This window comes from Lissotriton helveticus, chromosome 10, assembly GCF_964261635.1.
Source record: "Lissotriton helveticus chromosome 10, aLisHel1.1, whole genome shotgun sequence".
NCBI classification, from domain to species: Eukaryota; Metazoa; Chordata; class Amphibia; order Caudata; family Salamandridae; genus Lissotriton; species Lissotriton helveticus.
In genome coordinates this window covers 867,778,013-867,801,790 of record NC_136071.1, presented here as the reverse complement: position 1 = coordinate 867,801,790, position 23,778 = coordinate 867,778,013, and the positions used below count along the sequence as shown (strand labels likewise).

General features: G+C 42.5%; 1 protein-coding gene across 1 annotated transcript in view; it reads left to right on the top strand.

Annotated features, from left to right (window-relative positions):
- Window positions 1-23,778, top strand: part of DNAH11 (dynein axonemal heavy chain 11) — a 3,642,058-nt gene that overhangs the window by 2,448,160 nt on the left and 1,170,120 nt on the right. The window contains exon 59 of the mRNA XM_078663510.1: window positions 22,659-22,772. Within this exon, the coding sequence (XP_078519636.1) occupies window positions 22,659-22,772 (114 nt within the window). The remainder of the gene's footprint in view (window positions 1-22,658; window positions 22,773-23,778) is intronic.

Sequence of the window (23,778 nt, the reverse complement as noted above, 5' to 3'; positions counted from 1 at the left end):
AACACTCACCGTGTGAATTGCCGCTTCCTGCGTCATTCCTGTAGGTGCCGCGGCCTCCTCTGAAGCGTTGCCCTCTGGAAGGGTAAAAGGTGTTGTAATTGGCGGAGGAATTTTGTTGACCTCTGCCGGAGCCATGTCCCTTGTTCTGCTGATTTTGTCCGCCACGGCCGGTCGCGAGGCCCCTACCGCGACCGGCCCCCCTGGAAAAACGCCGATTAAACACTCTCTTAATGGTGGATTGGGCTTTATCTAGGGAGGAGAAGGTGGAAACGAACTTGCCGAGTTCCTTAATGAAAGGGTCTCCAAAGAGACCGCCCTGAGCCACCGCTCCTGCCTCCGAGGAGGCTAAGTCTCCCAATTTGGGATCCAACTTGATTAGCAAGGAGCGTCGACGCTCGGTCGAGAGGGCGCAGTTGGCGTTTCCCAAGAAGATGACAGCCCTCTGCGCCCAATTGGAAAGTACCTCAGGTGAAATGGTGGAACCAGAGACCTTGGCGTCCTCCGCCATATCAAGTATCTTGGTCAAGGGGCCTATGGTGTCTAGCAATTTATCTTGGCATGAGCGCCACGAGCGATCAATGCCTTTGCGGGGGTCCTTGACAAACTTGGCCATAAAGGTGGCCATCTTGCCGTCTAATTCCGGGGTCATGGCCACCTTACCCTCCAGCGTAGGTCGCGGACACTCTCCCCGTAGGCAGCTACGTGCCTCTTTCTCAAGTGGCTTGCGTAGGCGCCCCGCCACGAATTTCGCGACCTTGTCGCCCGGCGCCCAGGCCGCCGACCTCGGATGGATGATATCATCCGGGTCCAACATACCTGAAGCGTCGTGGGGCAACTCAACCGCTGATCCGGACGGTCGCCACGAGCGCACCGAGTCACCGTCATCGTCCGTGTCCACCGGGGAGAGCCCTCCCGGAGAGGAAGGGGCTGTCACCGTCGACGCTGGGGGGCCTGGGGCCGGGAGTGGCGCAGGGGCCTCGGGTTCGGTCGCCTTCGCCAAAAACGCGTCTCTGAGGCGTTCGAAGGCGTCCTTATCCACGCCCTGCGCAGCCCCCGAGCCACCAGCCTTACACACCTTTTTGGGGGCGGGGGGTCTGCCCTCAGGAGAAATGGGGGAGGCCCCCTGGGCCCCCAGGGGTACCGGGGCCAACTTCGCGCACTCCTCAACTATGCGGGCCGAGAGTCTATCCTCCATAGGGCCCACAATCTCCTGGACACATCTATAAATGGACTGGTCAACTGCCTCGTAAAACTCGTCGTCCCCCAGGTACTGGTGGGACTCTTCCTCCTCCACATAGTACCCCTCCGCCATGATGAAAGCCCGAGGGTAGGGGGAAGGATCAAGACTGGCTGCAGGCACCAGCAGGTATGGGCTAACTCAAGGCTAGCAACGTTTTTAGATCTGGGAAACCAGAAGCATGAGAGGCAGCACCCCTCCCAGTGCGCTCAGGCCCTCTCACACGAGACCGGGCTCAATGCCGCCTCCCTAGCGCACTCAACAGCTGGGGCCAAAGTGAACAAATTCGTGCTGTGGTACAGCCCGCAGGCGTCAGGAGCGGTAATCCGCCAATACAGACCCACACGGGGCGTCAAGAAACAAGGGACAGTACAGCCCTGGCCGGGCGTCACGGTGAGGCGGCAAGCGAAGGCTGCAGACGCTGTCACCCTCCTCAGCGCGGCTCCCGTCAGAGAGAAAGCCGCGCCGGGGAGAACGAGACGCGACGGCGCCCTCTGGCGGCCACAGAAGCGGGCCGCAACTCCGGGGACAGTCGCGTCAGGGGCGAAAATGTCCCCGCGACAAAGTACAGAAACACGGGCTCTGAAAGGGAAAAAACACAACGTGCAAACCCGCTATAAGAGCCCCACAATTACGTAAGTAATAACCCAGTGCCAACACCCAAACCATCCCGCTACACCCATTATGCGGGAGAAGAGGGAAAAAGGCACTTAACTGGCTGCGAAGCAGCGAAGAAAGAGGAAGAGAGCCTAAGATGGACGCCCTACCTTGACGTCATGGACACTATGAAAGGACTATGGTTCTTGGTTTGATGGGAGTTGTGGTTTATCCCATGTGTTTTTTTCTCATGTTATATGCTTAACCCATGTTGGGTGTTTGACATATATATTTTTTGTGAGAAAATAAGTTGCTTTTCTGGCTGCTGTGTGGTTTTGTAAAATAAACAGCGAAGAGAGAAAAGCATAATCTGAAGCCTCCGGTCCTGACATAGAATTTATTTTGGTTCAGTCAACTAAGAGAGTTAGAGTGAGTTATAGGGTTTTATCCTGAAATCTTTTAGTTATTCAATCTTTTATTACGGTATTATTTTCCAAGTCTCATCAATAAAAGTTAATATAATCAATCAATAGATATTTGTTAAAAAAGTAAGTCAGTATATTAATCAATAAGGCATCAATTCAGTAATAATGCAAAAATATTTTTGCCATAAAGAAACTTCCCTATTCTAAATACATCAAATTAAATGCAAGAAGGGAAAAACTGTCAGTTCCGATACCCCTGAAGGGTCCTTATGAGAAAGTCAAGCATAAGCATGACGCTTTAGCATAATAAGCTGGAAAGTATTCTCAGCTAAAATAACAGCAGACCAAGAAACAAGCTAAGGCTTCTCATGAAGAGATGTCTAAGAAACTCAGTAAAGTCTTCTCTCAGAGTGTCTGGAGTAAGGGTCATACAACTACTGCTCTAACTAGTCTAAAAACACTCACTAATGTAATTGCACATTTTCTGTGTTGCAACAATAATATACTTTCTTCTTCATATTGGTCAATAAGATTTCGGTACACTCCTGGGAACATATTTACTCCCCATCTTCTCACGAGAGTACAATTGTCTTTTAACCATGTGTCCTTGAATGTTTTGGCCATCCTTTCTTATCTTCCAATGAATCATCCTCCCTGTCGTCTGCATCTTTTGTGGTGAGAACCTTACTGTTAGAAATTTTGTTTCTAGTTGGCAGAGTATGCCTCCTGTCCATGAAGGAACCACAATCCTAGTCAGGGTAAGTCAGATGCGCACCATAAATTAACCTGTGCTCACCCTCTGGTAGCTTGGCACAGAACAGTCAGGCTTAAGTTAAGAGGCAATATGCAAAGTATTTGTGCAACACTTCAAGCTGTAACACAATTCAAATGCCACAAAAAGACTCAATACCAAGGTAGGAACATAGGTTATATTTTTATGAACGTAGCAAGACCAAAATGACACAAATCCAATAAATATCCCCAGAGTTTTACATTTTTAAATTAAATAACACTGTAGTGCTTAGAAGCATAAAGCGCCAACCGGGACAAATCTAAAAGTTCAGGCCAACCACGATGGAGTGCGTGCCAGTTACAGGGAACATCCTTGGCCTGCTGCAAAGTACCTTCGATGGATCCGAGATGCAGGAAACAATGAGGCGATGCGTCACTGGCAAACCACAGCCTTTTGAAGGTGCTGCGTCAGCGCCAAACAGTGCAAAGTCAAAGATGTGGGGGAAACTGGAGACGAAGCACCACAGTCGGTGATGCAATGTTCTCAGTCCTCGCAGAAGCTGCAATGCGTCAGCATCGAGGGAGATGCACCAGTTCCAATTGGCGCAAAGGCGTTGCTGCATGGATACTGGTTGAAGCAGCACTTTATACCCACTTCCAAGGGCCCAGGGCTGGGTTAGCATCACCTGGCAGGGCAAGACTTGCAGCAGTCGAAGTCCAGGTGCTGTAGCAGGATGAGTTGAAGTCCCTGATGTCTCTGAAACTTACAACAGGGGAAAAGCCAGCATATCCTTGGAGTCACTATAGGTTCAAGTGAGATGAGTCTATTCCTTCTCAGTCAGGGCAGGGGCTAGCAGGCAACAAGGCAGCTCAGCAGAAAAGCCGTTCTTCCAGAGCAGCAGCCCAGCAGAGTGACAGCCCATTTAGCAGCACAGCAGACTTTCCTCCTGGCAGAGTTCTTCACAGGTTCAGTATTATACTGCAGTGTTAGGATCAGAGACCCAGTTATTATACTCAGTTATGCCTTTGAAGTGGGGGAGACTTCAAAGAAGGCTTTGAAGTGTACAGAGGTTCCCCCCTTCCAGCCCTTGGTTCAGACTCAGTACAGTGGAGTATGAAGCCCTTTGTGTGTGGGCTGGAAAAAGCCAATTTAGGTGTAAGTGTGAGGCTGTGCAGAGCTCCTCCCCTCATCCTCCCAGGAAGATCTATTAAGTCACACCTAAGTTTCCTTCTGTGTGGCTGTCTAGAGGGAACACACAAAGTTCAGCTGTCACCTACCCCAGACTGGTCAGAGATAGGCTGCAGGCACAAAAAAGCTAAGAGCAGGAACATGCAAACTTTAACTAAAAGTTGTAATGATAAACTTTGCCATTAAAAAAGATATATCATTACAAATCCACAGGTAAAAAACTTGACATATCTACTGCCTCTCAATTAGGAATTACAGCTTATTAAGTGTAATAAGGAACCCTCAATATCAACCTATGAGAGGGTTAGGCCTCACAATAGTGAACATTTGGGGGTTTTCTCTACCAGAATGCGCAAAACTTAAAAGTACAAGTTCGACCCTTTGATTACAAGGCACTCTGCCCTAGGGCCCTTAATGGTGACTTCTATGTAATAAAAGGAGAGTTTAGGGCTTGGCAAAGGGTTTTAAATGCCAAGTCGACATGGCAGTGCAAACTGCACCCACAGACTCTGCAATGGCAGGCCTGAGACAGGTTTAGAGCGCCAATTTAGTGGGTGGCACAATCAGTGCTGCAGTCCCACTAGTAGCATTTAAGTTCATTCAAAATCTTTATTTCGGTTTTTTCATTCATAAAAGATTACATAAAACGTATATAATTTTAAACACAGTTCAATTAGTCCAAATAAGAATCCATGCGGGCAGTGTGTGCAAAAAAAAATAATCAGAATCAATAGAATGGGGTCTATATGACCCTTACGCCCCCTTTTTTTAAAACATAAATAAGAATATAAATATGTTAAAAAGGCAACAGTGTTAAAAATGGAAAACACACAACGGTTATGCTTGTATTCCTCTTCAGAAAACTTTACTATTATTAAAATAAAGATCAAATAATATCTGAGCGTTCACAAATACATGGTTTGATACAAATACATAAATCCTTTCAAATGTTAACAGCAGCATAGTTTGAATAGTTTGGGAAAAGCAAGAGTTCGGACAATACACCAGAGCTTTAGAGCTAATTTTGCTCTTAAGAAACTGACTGCTAGCAGAAATCTACTAACGCCAAAGACAATAACTTGTGCAGTTTCAGTTTTTAAGATCCTTTCCGCCTCTTTGCATGATCTTATTCCTAGGTTTAAACAGATCGGTTTGATCCATTTTTTCCTAGCCTTGGCATAAACTGGACAAAAGAACAAAATGTGCAACTCATTTTCCTTTGCTTTATCTGGACATAAAGTACACAAATCATCGATACTTTCAATGATTACTGGCCCAACTTGCTACAGTTGCATTAATGTTCATTACACCATATCTAAATTTCATGTATAGTGTTTTGGCAAGTTGAGGGCGTACCTCGTCCAAAAAAGACTCAAAATGTGCTGTATCTTTCAACAAAAGAAACCTTGACGTTAAGACCCCACATGCTAAATCATGTAACACGCTGCTTTGAATGTGGCCCCAAAAGGTAGATTTTAATACCTTTTTCGAGGCTGGGGTCAATGAAGATGGGTCATCCCAAAACTAGGATAATCCAATCCTTTTCAACCATAGACAAACATGTCTGAGACATGTAATGCTTTTGTTCAGATCCAACTCCATGATTTTTACTAAACCGGCCTTATAATCTGACAGCTCTGGGGTTGTCCAAAGTCTCATCCATAATGTAAGAGACCTTAAGATTGCATAATGATCAGTTTGTTTTATGTTCAGGTCAAAAGCAATTGGTATTAATGGTGTACGTACTGGAAGCTTTAACAGTGCTCTGTAAAATTTGTTTTCTCCCATCTCAAAGGTTTGTTTACTGGAAGGTCCCCAAATTTCAGCCCCATATAATGCGGCAGATTGAGCCTTGTATCTGAACACCTCCAATGCCGGGGAAACGGCCTTAGTAAAGCTATTCCTATGCCTTTTCATGATTGGCAACGTATTTTGTGTCAAAGTTATCCTGCTTTTTTCTAATTCGGACTTCCACGTCAGTTTAGTATCCAAAGAAACACCCAAATAACTAAAACTCTGTACGTATTCCAATTTTTGTTCGTTCAGAACTCTGTTTTTCCGAAAGGTTTTATGAGGGTTTATAGCCATGTATTTGGTCTTAATATTATTAATTTGAAGGCCTTTAGCATTACAGTATGTCTGGAAGGAACTTATTAAGTGTTGTAACCCCCTCGGTGTCTGCGATATTTATATTGTATCGTCAGCGAATAAAAGAGCATCATTTTTACAGCCATTCAAAAAGTTTGGAATATCGTTGATGTATAATGAAAATAATGTAGGTGCCAATACATATCCTTGGCGAACCCCGCTTTTTATAGGGATTGATTCTGTTAGCTCGCCCCTTGGGCTCATCTAACCTTGGCATAGTTGTTTTCATATAGCCTCATAATCTGGTTACGTAGGTTAGATTGTAACCCTTGTGATCTTAAAGACTCCCGTAACAAATCACGAGGAATAAGATCAAATGCAGCCTTTAAGTCTACAAAGGCTACATAAAGATTACCCTTTCTTAAGGTTACATACTTCCAGCATAAACAAGAAAATCTGACCTGATTTATTATGCTAATTTTTAATCTAAAACCAGCCTGAAATTTAGAAAGGATAGTGTTTTCCTCAATCCATATGTTTCTACGATTAAAAATGTGCCCTGCAAAAATTTTCTGTAAAATGTCAATTAAACTAATAGGGGCGATAGTTTACCGGGTCATTGCGATTACCCTTTTTGAAAATTGTAAAAATTTCCTCCCCTTTCCACGTTTCAGGAATTTCTGCGCCCGCTGCTATGGCGTTACATAAATAGTTGACAGAGGGGGCCCAGACACTGATTTTGTGCTTAAATATGTCTCCCGGAATTTTATTAGGTCCGGGGGCTTTCCCTGGTTTAACTAAGTTAATAGCCAATATAGTTTCTTCTAAATAAAATGTTAGCTTGTCTTCACTTGGACTAAGTAGTAGCCCAACATTGGGTACAGCCGTACCACTATCTGGTGCAGCATACAATCTTTTGAAATGGTCGACCCAAGTGGCTGCATCGAGATAAATATCCTTTGCTTCCTTCCCTGTTTTATTCCCTTTGGCCACTAACCTCCAAAAGCACAATTGGTCCTTATTTTTAGCTGCTATGAGCAAGTCGGACCAGTCATCATCATCCTATGTATTTTCTGCCTTCTTCATGGTTTTCTTATATTTGAGCCTAGTATCCTTTATTTTAGGCACAGTACAATTTTTTTAGTGCCAATATTAATTCAGACTTGGCGATATGACAATCCTTATTATACCAGGGATTAGATTTACTATTGGAGTCTTTTTCTTCTCCACTTTTCCTTTTCGATATTCTGGTCACTGACGGAACCAATAATGTCAAAAATTGTTTATGTAGTTCTAAAAATAAATCTTTCCCTGATAATAAAATTGATTGTGAGCTAAAGGTTCCAAAGGTTTCAGCAAATGTTTTATAAATGTTTGCCAATACCTTGCTATCCTCTAATATATGTGCCCATTTTAACGAGCGATGATTGTTATTGACTATAATGTCATCAGGGCTCACATCTAGGCTTTCATTGCCCCGCCATTCAGAGGGGAGAAACTCCTCACGGAACGACATTTGGAGGGGTCGATGGTCACTCTCTATTCTTGGAACAATTTTTCGGTCAATTGCGTAAGGCCAGACATCAAATGATACCATTATATATTCTATTTTGCTTCTTCTACAAAATGTATAGGCCTTTGGAGTATCTGAATGTAAACGGCCATTACATGCTCTCAGGCCATACCCAGCCACCAGTCTCGTAATTTGGACCTCTGCCGCAGTAAACGGTACTGGGTTAATGTTATCCATGCAGGAATATTATTAGCACTATCTTCTTCTTCAAATATATTGCATAGCCCTACCATAGGTTCATAGTTACAATTTAAATCCCCACTTATTATTATCCCTGTTATTACATCCAATGAATTTAGAAATGAGTCCATTTGTTCTATTATCAGTGACTCTTTTGAATCTGGTCCTAGTCTGTTATAGATATTAAATAGGTATAGCACCCTTCTATCCTTAGTTATTATTTTTACACCAAGTATGTCATGAGATTTTATGCACTGTTGGGTAATTTCGATATCAAGGGTTACTTTTACCCATATTACAAGGCCCCCTGAAGGCCTTCCTCTAGCCGATGGAATGGCATCCACATTCAATGTCTTATAACCTACTCTGTGTGGGGTTTCTAGGGCCCAAGTCTCCTGTAAGAGACAGATGTCGCTCTGTTCAATATATTAATTCCAATCTGGGTCCATAACATTCTTACCAAGTCCCGCTATGTTCCATGAAATAAAACATAGCTCTGCTGATTTACTAGCTGTTGCCACTAGCTTAGATTCAGCTAGTATACAACAGTCTATATTATAAATAACATTTGGCATTGCGACCTCATCTGGTGACTTTAATACTACAGATTGAATAACAGGTACGGCTCCGCCAGCATCCCATTCTATCTCTCCTTCGGTCTCTTCCTGATTGTCCCTATTTTCTAATGTGTATGGACCCTCAACATTTAAAACAATAGCTTGCTTTCCTGATACCGTCTCTTCTATTGTTTCAGATGATACTCCCCTTGGGATTTCTGCAATTTGCAGTCAATCAACTGCCTCCAGAGAAGATAATTCCCCATATCTATTCGAAATGGGTAAGGGAGAAAAATCATCCTGCTCAAATCCAATCTTCCCACTGGATGGCCTATAAAAATATCCAAGGGGTAGTGCATGGATGCGAGTATTCTGCGCCAAAGGCTCCTCGTGCACTTTTAAGTTTTGAACCATATATGGGCGCCTATAATTAATGACAAGACAATCTCCTTGAATGTCCTTTGGTGATTCACCCACCCACCCTAGCATACAAACCATTAGAATATCATGCATTCTTTGGGGATTGAATTTTTTAAACTTGGATAGCCAGTCAACAGTTTTATTTCTAAGATTGTGCCAGGATTCTTTTTGTTCCCTTTTCAGGGTAGGGACACCGGCTAAAATCAAGACATATGGACAAACAACAGGGGGTATTTGTAGAATATCTGTATTTGGGATTAAATCAGTTCCTCTTGGGCTGTATACTGATCCCGACAAATTACCCAAATTTGAATTGCCAGCACACACCTCAGTTCATGAAACCACTTTTCTACCTTCATCCCCTGCTTCCATTGGCTCTGCTCTATGCCTCATATTTCAACCCCAACTGGGAGTGTAAAATCTTGCTTGCTCTGGGATCTGTTCGTCACAACTATATTTGCTATCGCTTATAGATACATCTCTCACTTCGATTAGTAGTTTTGCCCCATCCTCAACAGGTCTTTTGCCATTCTCAATTAAATCTCCTAATTGGTTTACAGCCAAATTTAACTGATCTATTTTTCCATCTAAAGCCCTAAATTTAGTATCAATACATTTGTTAATCTGGGCCTGCATGTAATTTAATTTGGCTTTGAGAATATCCGCTATAATTAGCTCTATTGTCCTAACACCCTCACTAGATATTATTGAAGGAGAGGAACAGTCACTCTCAATTTGTGTGGCAACAGTTGCACATTAAATTACCTCTTCCTTATGTACATCTAAGCTTTCCTTGGATGGGCTAACTACTACCCCTAGGTTCTTTTTTATTGTACCATTCTTGGAACCATTTCTTATTGCTCTCTGAATTTGCTTTGTTTTACCCTTTGGGGCTCCCCCCCTGTTTTAGAACTTGTGACCGTAACAATTTTCCTGACGTTCTAGTTTCATCTAGATTGGGGGACCTCGAGACACTCACTATAGGTGCTACAGCAGGACTATTTTGTTCAACAGGGATGCTAATGTTCAACCATTTATACTTAGTTGTGTGTGACTAGTTGGTGTTAGTGAACTGTGTTGACCATATGTTGGCAGCCTAGCTTGGTCAAGTGATACCCTCCTTTCTGCGAATTCAATTTTGTGAGTTAAAAGGGACTCAGCTCTTATGATGAAGGCGTCAAGGGTGCCAGCAGTCCCCTTCCACCTGCTCATAGTTAGATTTATACATACTATGCTGATATATTACCCTAGATAGCAGAAGCAAAATAACAACTATGACCATATCTGTAACAATTTAGCCAAATTTAGCTTTTATCCCCCTTAGCCTCCCTTCAAACTTTTCCCAACCCCGCGGGAGCCCTAGCCCCCTTTTGAGCGCCTCCTGGCGCTCAACGATGCAGTGCGCGACGTGCCCGCCGCACGGAATGCTGGGAGTTGTGGTTTCTGGGAAGGCGGGCGGCAATGGCGGTTCTGGCGGTTCTCGGGCGCCTCGCGCCTGTCAGCAAAGGCAAGTGTCCCAGGGAATCAACAGCAAGAGAATGTGGCCCCAGCAGCAGCAACCGGTAATTGGAAATAGGGCTCCTGCCCCGCGGGAGCCCTAGCCCCTTTTGAGCGCCTCCTGGCGCTCAACGATGCGGTGCGTGGTGTGCGCACCTCACAGAATGCTGGGAGTTGTGGTTTCTGGGCAGGCGGGCGGCAATGGCGGTTCTGGCGGTTCTCGGACGCCTTGCGTCTGTCAGCAAAGGCAAGTGTCCCAGGTAATCAGCAGCAAGAGGAAGTGGCCCCAGCAGCAGCAACCAGTAATTGGAAATTGGCATTTAATGTACTGGTCCTGGGCCTATGTAGTAAACTTTACTAGGGACTTATAGGTAACAAAAATATGCCAATTGTGGATAAATCAACCCAAATATATGAAGGGGAGTGAGCAAAAGCACTTCAGCACTGGTTAGCAGTGGTATAGTGCACAGAGTCCTAAGGCCAACAAAGAGGATTTCAGCAAAAAGGAGAGGATTAAGACAAAATGTTTTAGGGTGACCCTGCAGAAAGGGTAATTTACAAAACTTACTATCAGTTGTCTAATAAAAACAATACAAGCAAGTGTCTATTCACTAACTATTAAACAGTTGCTTCTGAAATTGCAATGTCTGCAGCAAAGAGAAGAAACAAATCCTGCACAACGGTTGCTTACTGTGAAAAACAAGCCTTTCAGTAATATGTTTTCTTATTCATTCATGGCATTATCGGTTATGTCAAGTTAAGAATCCTTGCTTCATTTCTATGTTAGAGGCCTATAGTTGCGAACTATGACTTTATAATTCTCTATCTCGTCAGCATACTAGACACATATCTTGTGCCCGCACGTACATGAGAAAACACAAAAGCTTCCTTGTTAGCATCACATTCCTATCCCAAGAGCCCATGCCCTCCTCATCAAATCTTCCAACACACACCCAAATATACAATCAATGGGTCTTCACATTTTTCTATGCAAAGAGCTACTTCTGATCAACGAAAATAGCCCTGAGCTACAAATGTCTTTGACCTGTATTGCAGTACTGAGCACACCAGATACAATAGTGATCATACCTTTCAGCGCAACTGGTAGTTACCACCAGAAGTATGTCAAAATATGAAGTGACAAAATATTGTCAATCCGAAATATCATATCCAGTATAGTGACTAATACAACGTCATAAAGCTAAATACATATATTGAAAGTATTGATTTACTTTAGTTAACCCCGTATCTACTTACTTTGAAGAAATATTTTATGTATATATAATTTTCCTTCATGTCAGTATTCTAGATATAATATTTTGGCAGGACGATGTTTAAAACTCAGTATTGGAGGAGAACACCAACCACCCAATGCAAAAAATGGATTACTATTTTCAATGCTGGAAAAGCTTTAGGTATAAAATGCCTCCACATGATTAATTAAATAACCTGTGTAAGTGCACAATGGCACAAAGGAAATACAAACAGTTATACAGCTCCCCAACTTGGTATGATGTATGATTTACAGGCCAGCTTTAAATGTGTTTTTAATTGTAAGTTTTTTTCTCCCAACATTAGCATATCAACTTCTAAAAAATACATGTTTTGCTATAACAAATACACTTTCCATTTTGGGGTGGACACTTTAAAAGACAAGCTTGTCTTTTTTTTTTAACGAACTCATTATTTGCCCCAACAATCAATTTTCATGCAAGGTGTTTGTTGGAAATTGGGTTACTGGTTGATGGGGTGAAATCCTACTCAAGCAGCAACCAGAAATCTGTCAAGGTGACACTAAATTAACCTGTGTTCAACCCTCTGGTAGCTTGCCAAAAGAGCAGTCCGGCTCCATTAGAGGCAATGTGTAAAGTATTTATGCAATAATACAGCAACAACAGAACCCAACAAAAATCTAACCCTAATTTACAAAAATTGAGCATAATGGAAACATTCATTTGACTCTAAAACAACACAAATCCAATCAATAGAACCAGACTTTCTTGTGTTGTGCCAGTATCGCTCCTAGTCCTTCTGGTCCGGCATCTACTATGAGTTCTATCCAGCAAGTGGAATCGAAGTCGACATGTTGGCATTCCTGACTTCCATATTTATGGTTTAAAATACTGTGCACTGAAAAGGATGTCTGTGCTTTGAGTTCTCTCAGGAGATAGCTGTTTGGTGCGTAGTATCCGATGTATCTCGAACTTTAACGGTCTATTCTTAGAAATGACAATATGTCACTCACATCCTCTTGTACCATTGCTTTATTCAGTGCTTAATTTTTACCCGGATCTAGGCGCATGCCCTTGTCTGAAAAACAGAACCAATTACTTGACTTGAGTCTTGAGGAACTTGCACTTCACCACTTTCAACATCAGGTTGGCCTGCAGTAGTGCTCAACCACCTTTGTGTAGGGCGGTCCTGTTCTTTTCATAATGCTTCAAAAACAAGGATGTCAACAGTCTAGTTCAAGGCATTGATGACTGGCCTGATCCCTCTCCTGATGACCTCTTGGAATGTTTTAGCAGCTGAGGATATTCAAAACCCTTTTTTATAGAACTTTTCTGAGTTGAGGTGTGAATGTCTTCATATATGTGAGTCTTGGTGTAGTTCTAGCTGATTTAGCCTTTGTTCATATCAAATCTGAAGAAAATTGTAGTTTTCTTCAGCAGTGTGGTTAAGGCACATGTATATGGTCCCGTGTGATGCTCTCTCCCTCTGTGGCTGTATTTGGCATTGACAAGTCAATGTACAGGCACACTTTCCCTTTCATGTTTCATTTAAGGGCCATTTGTGGTGCGACCCATGTCAGCCCACAGGATTCTTTAATGTTGTTCCCTGCCAATAGGTCCTGGAGCTCGCTTCTACTGCCATTTGAAAATTAAAGGGTGTTCTTCTCTGAGACTGTGCAAAGGTTTTTACTGTCTCCTTGATGTGTAGGTGCTATTTAGAGTTTTTCATTTTCCCCAACCTGAATTGTTCTACAGTTAAGAGACTGAGAAGGAGGTCAAACCAGAGTCCCCCCATCTATTATGTGTATGAATGCCTCCGCTTTCTTTGTATATTAACATTTTCTTGAACTTTCACAGGCATTTGAGAAGTTTGTGGGCCATCCTGGTGTATCAGCTTTGTACAGCATGGGATTAGATTGCATACACCCATATTGGATTGCTCCTCTCTATTTTTGTGACACCGCTGTCCAGCACACATGATGAACCCAACTTAAAATCACGGGATTTAGTCATGGGTAACCCGTTGTTCATCCATCAGATATTCATCACTCCACATGAATATGATGATGATGCTTGACATGAGCTGGTTCAACAGATTGAACTTCTGCTCTTGACACTGGCTGCACATCTGCGATATCTGAGTTTCTCTTCTCATGAAATCAGTGTTTCAGTTTTCCTCATCCCCTTGCACAATTTACCATAGTGAATGTCTTTCTGCAGTCCAACAGGTCTGCCCATGGCAGGGCATTTATCACCCTATTTGTATTCTTGGCTACATCTTCTTTCTGCACAGGGCATTTATCATTATATATTTATGTATTGTATTCTTGGCCACATCCAAAGCATTCATGTTTCTTGTTTTATGGTTTGGGGCTAGCCTTGCATGTGTTTCTGTTGACAACTCTCTGACTTGTTTGGGTCTTTTTTCTTGCTTAATTTTGGGGACCGAAAGCTTGCTTTTTTGCCTTTCCAGGCACACTCTTCTTTTCTTGCGCTTCAGCCAGCGAATGTCGTTGTGTCATCTCTTCAATTTCCACTAGTGTGGCACTCTTTCACAGTAAAAGGCATCAAAATACTTTGACTGACACCCCTCAATGATTTTCAGATGGATAGCTTCTTCATTGTATTGTCAAATTCACAGTATCGAACCAGACTTCGAATTCACATTATAAAGTCACCCACAGACCCTTCCTTTTTTTAAAGAATCCAGATTGAAATTATAACTTTCATAGTTTGCAATTTTCTAGGAAGGAATTTGGTATTTGGTATTCAGTGCAGCTCATGCTCTTGGACAGGGGCCTGCTTGAGTGAGCGGTAGCATTTTAATGTCTCGCAGACTGTTTGCCTGTCAGACTTTTCAGGTTGAGCAATATTTATTTTTCATATTTTTCTCTGGTGCATATGTGGGACCCATGTTGTTGCCTGTGGTTATTATAAACTGTTTTGGGGCACTCAGAAATTATACAGAACATTTTCCTGGCTTGATCTTTAGTGAACATTTCTGCAGCCGGCTTTTGTGTGCTTATGATCTTTTGATATTTACTTTGAAATTCTTTCTTCTTGTCTTTATGATTTGTTTGGAAGGTTCCCCACTTTTATTTATGTGTTCTCTGTTGTTTTATCCAATGTCTATTCCAGTGCATATCTGTGGAGTGCCTAACCCAAATTGGTTGTCACGTTGCTTGTAATGGATCCTTTACTCGAGATGGCTGCACTTCTTGGCACCTTTTAAACATTGCATCTTTTATAGATTTTTGCTCTTCTTAAGATGGCTGCCACATTTTTGCATGTTTCACAAGATCATATGAATGTTCTAAATGTATTTTGCTTCTTAAGATGGCCGCTTCTGCTTTCCTATGAAGTATTCAGTGAGCTCAGAAGATGAAAACCTCTGCCCATCGGCTGCTCCGTTCACTTGCTTTTGCTACCAACATGGTCAGCTTATGCTTCTTGGTCTTCTGGCATTATGCTTGCTTTGTGGTGCCTCTTCCCTCCAGTGCTGTACCACTTGCTGGCCTCTTCTATTGTTGACTGTGCGCACACTGATATTTATTGTTGGCCTCCTATATGTTTGGCTGTGGTAATGAAGATCAGGAAACCGAATTACTGCTCTACTTATTTATTCAGTCTTAGTTGCAGGTTGGTAAAACCATGTAGAGCAGTCTCACCAGGAGCAGCCTGTCTGCTGCTCAACCCATACTCCAACTGTCACACCTCACCTCACTGGTAAAGCAACAGTGGAGAAGCATAAATACATATAAAAGATACTACAGCGAGCTGCCTGTTATAAGTGCTCCCCTACTGTAATTAGTTTCCTTGGGGCTTTTGGTTTTTATCTCACTCAATTCACACCACCTTTGTACAATTTAATATGTGGATTTCCACCAAGATCTCATAGCTTCTTAAGTAAAATGAGTGAAGGCCCCAGTTGCAACTACCTGGTTGTGCAAGGTTGGGTAAAAGTCACAAGTTCATGCTGACCACAATGGAGCGCGGGCTGGAAACAGGGACCAGGTAAGTCCCACTGAAAGAGTTACATTCAAAGTTCAGTGCAAAGAGTTCCATTTGTGGTGGAAGGGGCTGCGGTGAGCAGGTAAAGTATTGTGGTTGTTCGCCACTGTAGCGCCAAAAGCAGGTTGGGCGTCATGCACGTGCATCGTTGTAGTGTGAAGGTCCTGTCGCAGGCGGTCGTTTGCTGGAGCTCCACGTTGCCAGTCATTGCGAAGTGCAGATCTCACACTGCCGGGTGTCGTTGACGGTTGCTACAGCACAAAGAGCAGGGTTCACCAGAACTTTGTGTTGGTGGAAGGCAAGATCTTGGTGCAAACTGGACCTTTCATGAAGAGCCCAAAACTTTAGGAAAGCTCATCAGAGGCCACACCAGGGGTCAGGACCTGAGGGGCACCGTTTGGGGGTCAGTAACTCATTCCAGCAAAGGCTGGCAAGGATAAGGTAGATCCAATTGTAGGTCCAGGTAGCAGGTCAGCTGGTCAGTTGCAGAGAGCCTCTGGATCCTTTTATGTCCCTGCAGCGCAACACAGAAGATCAGCTGACTTATCCTTGAAGTCGCTTCAGCCAGGGATGAAGGTTGCAGGTCCATCCGTCCTTTAGGCAGCAGAGTAGCAAAGCCGCAGAGTGGCAGTCTGTCTAGCAGAAACGGAGCACAGCATTCCTTCTTCTATAGTATCTACAGGTCTAAGAGTTGAGTCTGAGGAGTCAATATTTATATCTGGTGGGCACTTTGAAGTAGGTGAAGTTTCTGGAGGTTTCCCTTTTAAGTCCATGAAGTGTTCTGCCTCCCTTATAGTTGTATGCTGCTTGCGTGTGTCCCAGCACGCGAGCTTCTGGAATGTGGAATGCTCCTACGCTGTTCTGTGTCAGTTGGAGCTGGACTGTCCTGCTGGGCAGTTGGTGGTTGTCCAAGCTGTTCCCTACCTGCAATAAAACCTATCCTATGAAGACTACTCTATGTGTGGACCTCCTATGTTTCATAACATACTGGCGACAGCGGGAGCAACCCTAGAAGAAAACGAGTCCTTAGGTTGAAAGGGGAACAGCGTTCACGTCGGTTCCAGAAAGAAGTAAGACTTTGATTTATATGTTTATGAATGCGCACTGAAAGCGCCAGCGGCAGGTTAAAAACAACCCTTGTGCCTTGATAGCACCCGCGGCAGTATTTGACCTTCGTCACAATTTAAATTCAGTGCGAGCGCAAACAGTTTTTGTGTGTCCCTGCTCGGCGGCGGCTTACGATCAGTGCATTTGATGGCACCCGCGGCTGATTTTTTTCTTAAGAAAGTACCGCCCGTAAAGGGTACTCAAATGCAGGGGAAGTGAACATTAAAAAAACGTTGTGGTAAATTTAAGCCACTTACTCGAGCGCATTGAAATCCCAACTGCGCAGTAGAACGTCGAGATTCACCATTCTCTCCCTCTGTTGCACTGACGTCAGGATCAGTTTGCAGTGCATTCTGGGCGTTGACATTTCACATCTCCTTTCTGGTTCGGCCATCTTGGTTTGGGAGAGTTCGAGGAGCTTGTTCAGCAATACATAATTATACTGGAAAAACGTCGTTTGTATTTCACCGTTTACAACGATTGCAAATTGTACAATTTTACAACGGTGTAATGGAAAATAATATATATTAATCCATTTCTTTTAAAAAAAAAAAAAAAAGTGAAATTTTATTTTTAAAAAAAAGAAAAGGGAAACTTACCTATTTATTTTGTTTCACAACTTTAGCAGTTATGGCGAATATTATGGTTCCACCACATTTTCTACCCGTAGCAGGAGAGCCTAAAATGGATTGGGATTTGTGGTATCCCATGTTTCTGGCCTATGTCAGTGTTTTAGAGGAGGAAGGTTGTTCGGCCAAAAGGAAATTAGATTTATTACGCTTGTCTTTAGGTGGACAAGGGCTAAAGGAGTTATCGGATTTGCCTCCTTTGGAAGATTCTGACTCTGAAACAAATGTTTTTGAAATTGCCGTCAAGCAACTTACCATTAGATTTGGGAAAAAAGTGAACACAGTAATGGAACGTTTTAAATTTTACTCAAGGGCGCAAAAGGAAAACGAGACTATAGAGAACTATATTTCTGCATTACGTGCTCTGGCTGGTTCCTGTGCTTTCGACACAATTAATTATGAACAGGTGCTTAGGGACCAGATCATGATGAAGACAAAGAGCAAGAAGATACAGGAAAGATTGTGGTTGGGAACGGAAACTTCACTTAAGGCTGTAGTCAATATAGCCAAAGGAATTGAACAGTCAGAAAAGTTTGTTTCTGAAATAAGAGGTCAGAGTCAGGGCATTTCAGTCAAGATCCAAGAATCTGTACCTGAAGTGTCCGTTGTCAGAGGTCAAGCATTTCAAAAGAAACCTGTTGTTTCCAATTTTAAAAGAGAAGGTTTCACGAGAGATAACAGGTTTAATGAAGGTTCCATGAAAGAAAATAGGTTTAATAATAGACGCACTTTCATTATCTGTTACAGGTGTGGAAGTTTTGAGCATGTGGGGAATTTTAAAAGTTGTCCTGCTTTAAATAAGATCTGTGTAAAATGTAAAAAAACTGGTCATTTTGGGAAAATGTGTCGTTCACCCCAAAAAGTTAATTGTATCCTGTGGCTCAAGATGAGTCTGTGCAAAGAGATGCAGACGTGGTACTCAGAAGGAGTGTACGTGTCTCGCGGCCACCTGCAAAAATGAAGGATTATGTTTGTTCTTAGTTTTTTTGTTCTTTTCTGGTTTTTTTTTGTGTTTTGGGGGGGAGGTGTGTTGTATGCTGCTTGCGTGTGTCCCAGCACGCGAGCTTCTGGAATGTGGAATGCTCCTACGCTGTTCTGTGTCAGTTGGAGCTGGACTGTCCTGGTGGGCAGTTGGTGGTTGTCCAAGCTGTTCCCTACCTGCAATAAAACCTATCCTATGAAGACTACTCTATGTGTGGACCTCCTGTGTTTCATAACACTTATCTTGGCTTCAAGCTGGCTGCATAATGATGATCCCTTTGTTTGAAGGCATGGCTTAGCCTATTCAGTTGCAAGTGGGGCTGTACTCCGCTCCACCACCCCCATGCTGCCAGTTATTGGCCCATACAGGCACCTAACGCCTCTATTGTGTGGCTGTCTGGGAAGTTTAAACAAAGTCCAACTGCCAATTACACCCTGTCATTTGACTGACAAACCGGCTAATAGCACCAAATGGTTAGGACACGAAAATGCCAACTTTCTAAAACTGTCATTTTCATAATTGGAACTTAAAATATGACTATCATTAAAGAGGGTTTTTAATTACAATTTCTCAGACACCAAACATGAAAGGTTCAACTGCTCCCAATCAAAAGTTAGCAATTATTAAATATAATAAGGCACCCTAATGTTATCATTTGGGAAAGTTAAACCTTGCAGTAGTGAAAAACAAATTTAAGAGTTTGTCATTACTATGACATGTGAAACTTAAAGGTTTGTGTCTACATTTTTAAATACACTGTACCCAGACCTAGGGGCTGTTTAGGGCCTAACCTAGGGGTGGCATATGTAATAAAAGGATGGTTTTAGCCTAGCAAAAAGTTTTAGTTTAACCAAAACAAGAGAGAACAGACTTGGGCTTTTATAAGGTCCAGCACACAGGCCCCTACAGTGGTGAAAATCCAGAGTGTGCTGTTCCTAAGTGGGAAGCTAGGTCTAACAGATGGAGGGGGTGCTCATTTTAGGAACAAGGGGCCTCACACACCCCAAGAGGTGTCATGCTTCATCATTGGGCAGCTCCTCAATGGGCCAGTGCTACAATGCCCAACAGGACCCTTGAGGGGGCTCTTTGCTGGAGGTCTTCTTTTTTTAGCCAATGTATGTTGCATGGATAAGTGTAGAAATGTTAGTAGAATGGGTCAAAGAAAGGTGTGTTAAAATTGACTAAAGGGATCCGGACACAAAATACAGTTATAATTCTAGGGTCCCTTTGCCAAGGATAAAAACGTGATGTGAGCTCAGAATAGATGTAATGATCTATTACAAAGGTAATGGATAAGGTCAACATTTTTTATGCATATCACAGTCCATACAGCATCATGGCATTTCATCAGGACCAGGAAGACCTAATTCTACTCTTCACAGGGATGGGGAAAAATTGGAAGATGTGTGACCCATGCCTTGTGAATAGCATGCAAAAAAAGAGACAACAAGGGTCGGTCCTGTAAAGTTTAGATGGACATGTGGAACGTCTCTTAGGGGTAGACCCGTGCAAAAAGTCAGGGGCGGCCCCAATCGGACCGGGCAAGCGGTACTCTGCGTAGCGTAATTACACTACGTGTCGATGCCCAGTGTGGTACTTGTCATACCCGAGGCCCTTGCCAGTGCCGGAGAATTAAATCTTTATTTCCTGTCCAGATCCCTTTAGTCAATATTAACACACATTTCTTTCACCCATTTTACTTACACTTCACCACTCATCCATGCAACATACATCACCTAAAAAGAGAAGCTCTACGGCAAAGAGCCCCCTCGAGGGGCCCGTTCGGCAATGCAGCGCGGACCCAACGAGGAGCTTCCCTATGATGTAGCATGACACCTCTCAGGGTATGTGAGGGCCCTTGCTCCTAAAAGGAGCACTCCCATCCACCTGTTAGGCCTAGCTTCCCATTTAGGAACAGCACACTCTGTGTTTTCACCACAAAAAGGTTTATTTTGTCAGGTCAAAATGGCAGTTAACCTGAAGACACAGGCTGCTAAAGTGGGTCGTGCAGTGCTGCAGGCTTACAAGTCAATTAAATGTCAGTTGGGTATACGCCAACGTTACTATGTTCAAAGAAGAGAGCACAAGCATTTTAGCACTGGTTAGCAGGGGTAAATTGTGCAGTGTATAAATCCAACAAATACGAAGTCAGCAAAAAAACGGCAGTTTGAAGGCAAAAAGTGGCGGGTAACCATGGAAAGGTTGTCAGGTCCAAAAATTAGGCTTTGATCTAAAATGGAAGAGAGAATGAGATAAACAAATAGTGGATGAATTGCACAAAATCTTGCATTAATCCCAGCTTTCACTTAACCACATTGTGTGGTCCTAGCCAATTTCTTATTTTTACCTTCTTTTTCTTCATCATCACACGAGCACTTAAATACATTAGTTTGAGGTGTGCCCTGTTCAAAAGACTATAATTGTACTTCATCTACAGTAATGCCGTAGACCTTTAACAGGGGACAAACGACCGCTTTCCTCTTGGTTCAATAATAGTATCATCATTAGGGTTGTGGTGGGGCCATGACGTTTCTAAAGTCATGACTAGAATCTGTCGCTTCTAACAAATGTCACTCAATACCATGCTCTAATTTAATATATATTAACAGAAATGCATTTCAAAGATCACATTGTAAAGAAATGACTTTTTTTAATTTTAAAAAGTCTTTATTGTAAATGTACTGGACTCACTGAGTTAACCAACAGCAGACCTCTCTGTGAAGCTCCATGGTTCGTTCCTGGTGAACTTCATATCATTCTTCCCAAGTTTGTGAAAGCCAAAGAGAGTTTCCATTGTTCTGTTTGGGAGACTTACCAATGATAATCAGGACTTTGTCAGCATTTTGGATGCAATATATAATCAGTCGCTTGCAAGGAAAAGCTATGCAAGGTGCACTTGAATAGAAAATGATCTAAGTTACCAGATTCCAACTCATATGGGAGAAAACTATACAAGTGTGCGGTGATAGAAAAAGCAGGAGCTTCATTGAGCTATGAGTAGGCCATCAATTGGGAACTATGGGCAGGTACACTCGCATAGTAAAAAGGTTGAATACCCTCCTGGGTACTATGCATTGTATATACAGTATTACCCTGGTTTAAACTCAAAATGATAGGAGAAAAATGTTTGCTTGGCGTTCTCAGGTCTGAAACTCCAAATTTTGCAGTTTTAAGAAACAAACTTAAAGCTTTACTCTTTGGTGCATTGGACATTACCAGTCCAAAACTCATTTGCTCCTCATGGTTCTCTATCTATGTGAATTAACTGATTTAGTCAGTCAATCAAAGTACACTTTATTCGATTTAAAAAAAATCATAAAAGGCAGATAACAATACACACAGAATTAAAATCAACAATTCATTTATGTACAAAATCAGTGCTGAGGCCTAGTTAGCCTATTGTGCAACATATATACATAATTAAAAATCAATTAAAACAATACCATGATTAAAATAGAACGTTCAGTGGTACTCGATTGTTCCTGATTCTAAATGCTTCTGCTAAGAAACTAGCAACACTAAAAATAATGTAAGTATTGCCCAACATCTGGAGGTAAGTTAATGCAGGCCTGACTTGTATAAAGCCAGCCTCCCTCACTACAGGTATCAAATATTTTTTCCTTGCGGTAGCGTAAAACCCACAGAACATCATAAAACGCATGGTATCTTGATTAGAAAATTTGTCACACTCACGGGGGGGAGCATCTTCTGGTTTAGCCCACGATTGGTAACAACCTAAAGAATAATGGATCATGTTAAACCTGAATTTTGTTAATAAAAATCTGTGAAGAGGTATGGTGCCAATTTTTAGGTACGGTTCCAGAGAGGGAGTAGTGATTTAGTCATTTGTTCACTCATGCTTCACAACTTATCAGAGGGTAGATAAATATCATGAAACATACTCCGCGTACTTTATTCATCCATAAAAGGCTCCTTCACCAAAATAATGAACAGGTTAATGAATTTTGTTTCACATTAATATTTCTATGCTAAGTTTTCTTATCTAAAATGTTATTATGCATTCTGAACAAAGACTTGCATCTTTTTTCATATTACTTCAGTGCTAATCTGCCTGAAGCAGAATTTCCTTTAATGGGTACATCAGAAAGGGAATCTAAGCTCATCGAGAAACATTATTACTGCGTAAATTTGCAATTCTTTATATTTGCAATGAACAGAAGGCTCACAAATGTGTATTTCAGGTTGCAGCCATCCAGGTAGAAGTTGCTCAGAAACAAAAAGAATGTGAAGATGACCTTGCCAAAGCTGAGCCAGCTTTAGTAGCAGCGACAGATGCTCTTAATACATTGAACAAGGTATGTATCACACACGTGACCTGTTCTCACTGCTCCTTATGGTGGCTCTGTTTTTTGTTGTTGTTGTAGGTTTAATATAATAAAAATTACTATCCAATATGTTTCAGTGGCTGAATCCATGAAAGGCAATTAGGGGCCACCAGTGGTAGGAGCTTTTACCCCAGTCTTTATCTTTCATAAACCTGGCGCAACCCATGTTTCCCTTCGATTCCCTCCTCCAACCCTGCTATCGTTGAACTCAATCTATGCAACAACAACCTCTGCTTCTTCATTCATGCTAGATTAATATCCATGAACTGCTACTGCTCTTTTATCAAAGACTAAAACTAATGTTCGTTTCTGATACCTTGGGACAATGTAGCACCCTATTTTCATGAAGCTATCCCTATGCTTATAAGATCATCACTAACCTAACAATAAGGCAATTGTCCTCAAGTCCTCATTATACTGCAATATACAACTTAGTGTAGATCTCTCCCCATACGATGCACTGCTCAAACACTCCACTCTCTCACTCTAATAAATCTGCCAACCCCCATCACTTCCACCCCTGCTGAAGGTGTTCAATTCCTTCTTGATCTCTGGAGAGGTCACAGACATCATTCTGGTGTCTCACATCACCCTCCTCCTTAAGCCAGGCAAACCTGCCTCACAGTGCCTTTCATATAGGCTCATAGCTCTGCTCAATTGCGACGTGAATCCATTTGCTTCGATCCTGGTTGCTCGACTCATCAGATCTGGCAATCCATAATCGCTCCTACCAATTCTGGCTTCATCCGCAACAAGCAGGCAAAGGATAATATGCAGCTAGTAGTGGACCTTATGGAACAGGCCAAACAGGAACAACCTATGGCTCTTCTCTCCCACAATGCTGAAAAGGTGTGATAGGGTGAACTTGACGTTCTAAGGTCCTCAACATGATCCATTTAGGGCCTAAGATGAAAGCCTTCATTCTCATGAACTTTCAGAAGCCCACTACCAAACTCAAAATTAATGGTTTGCTTTC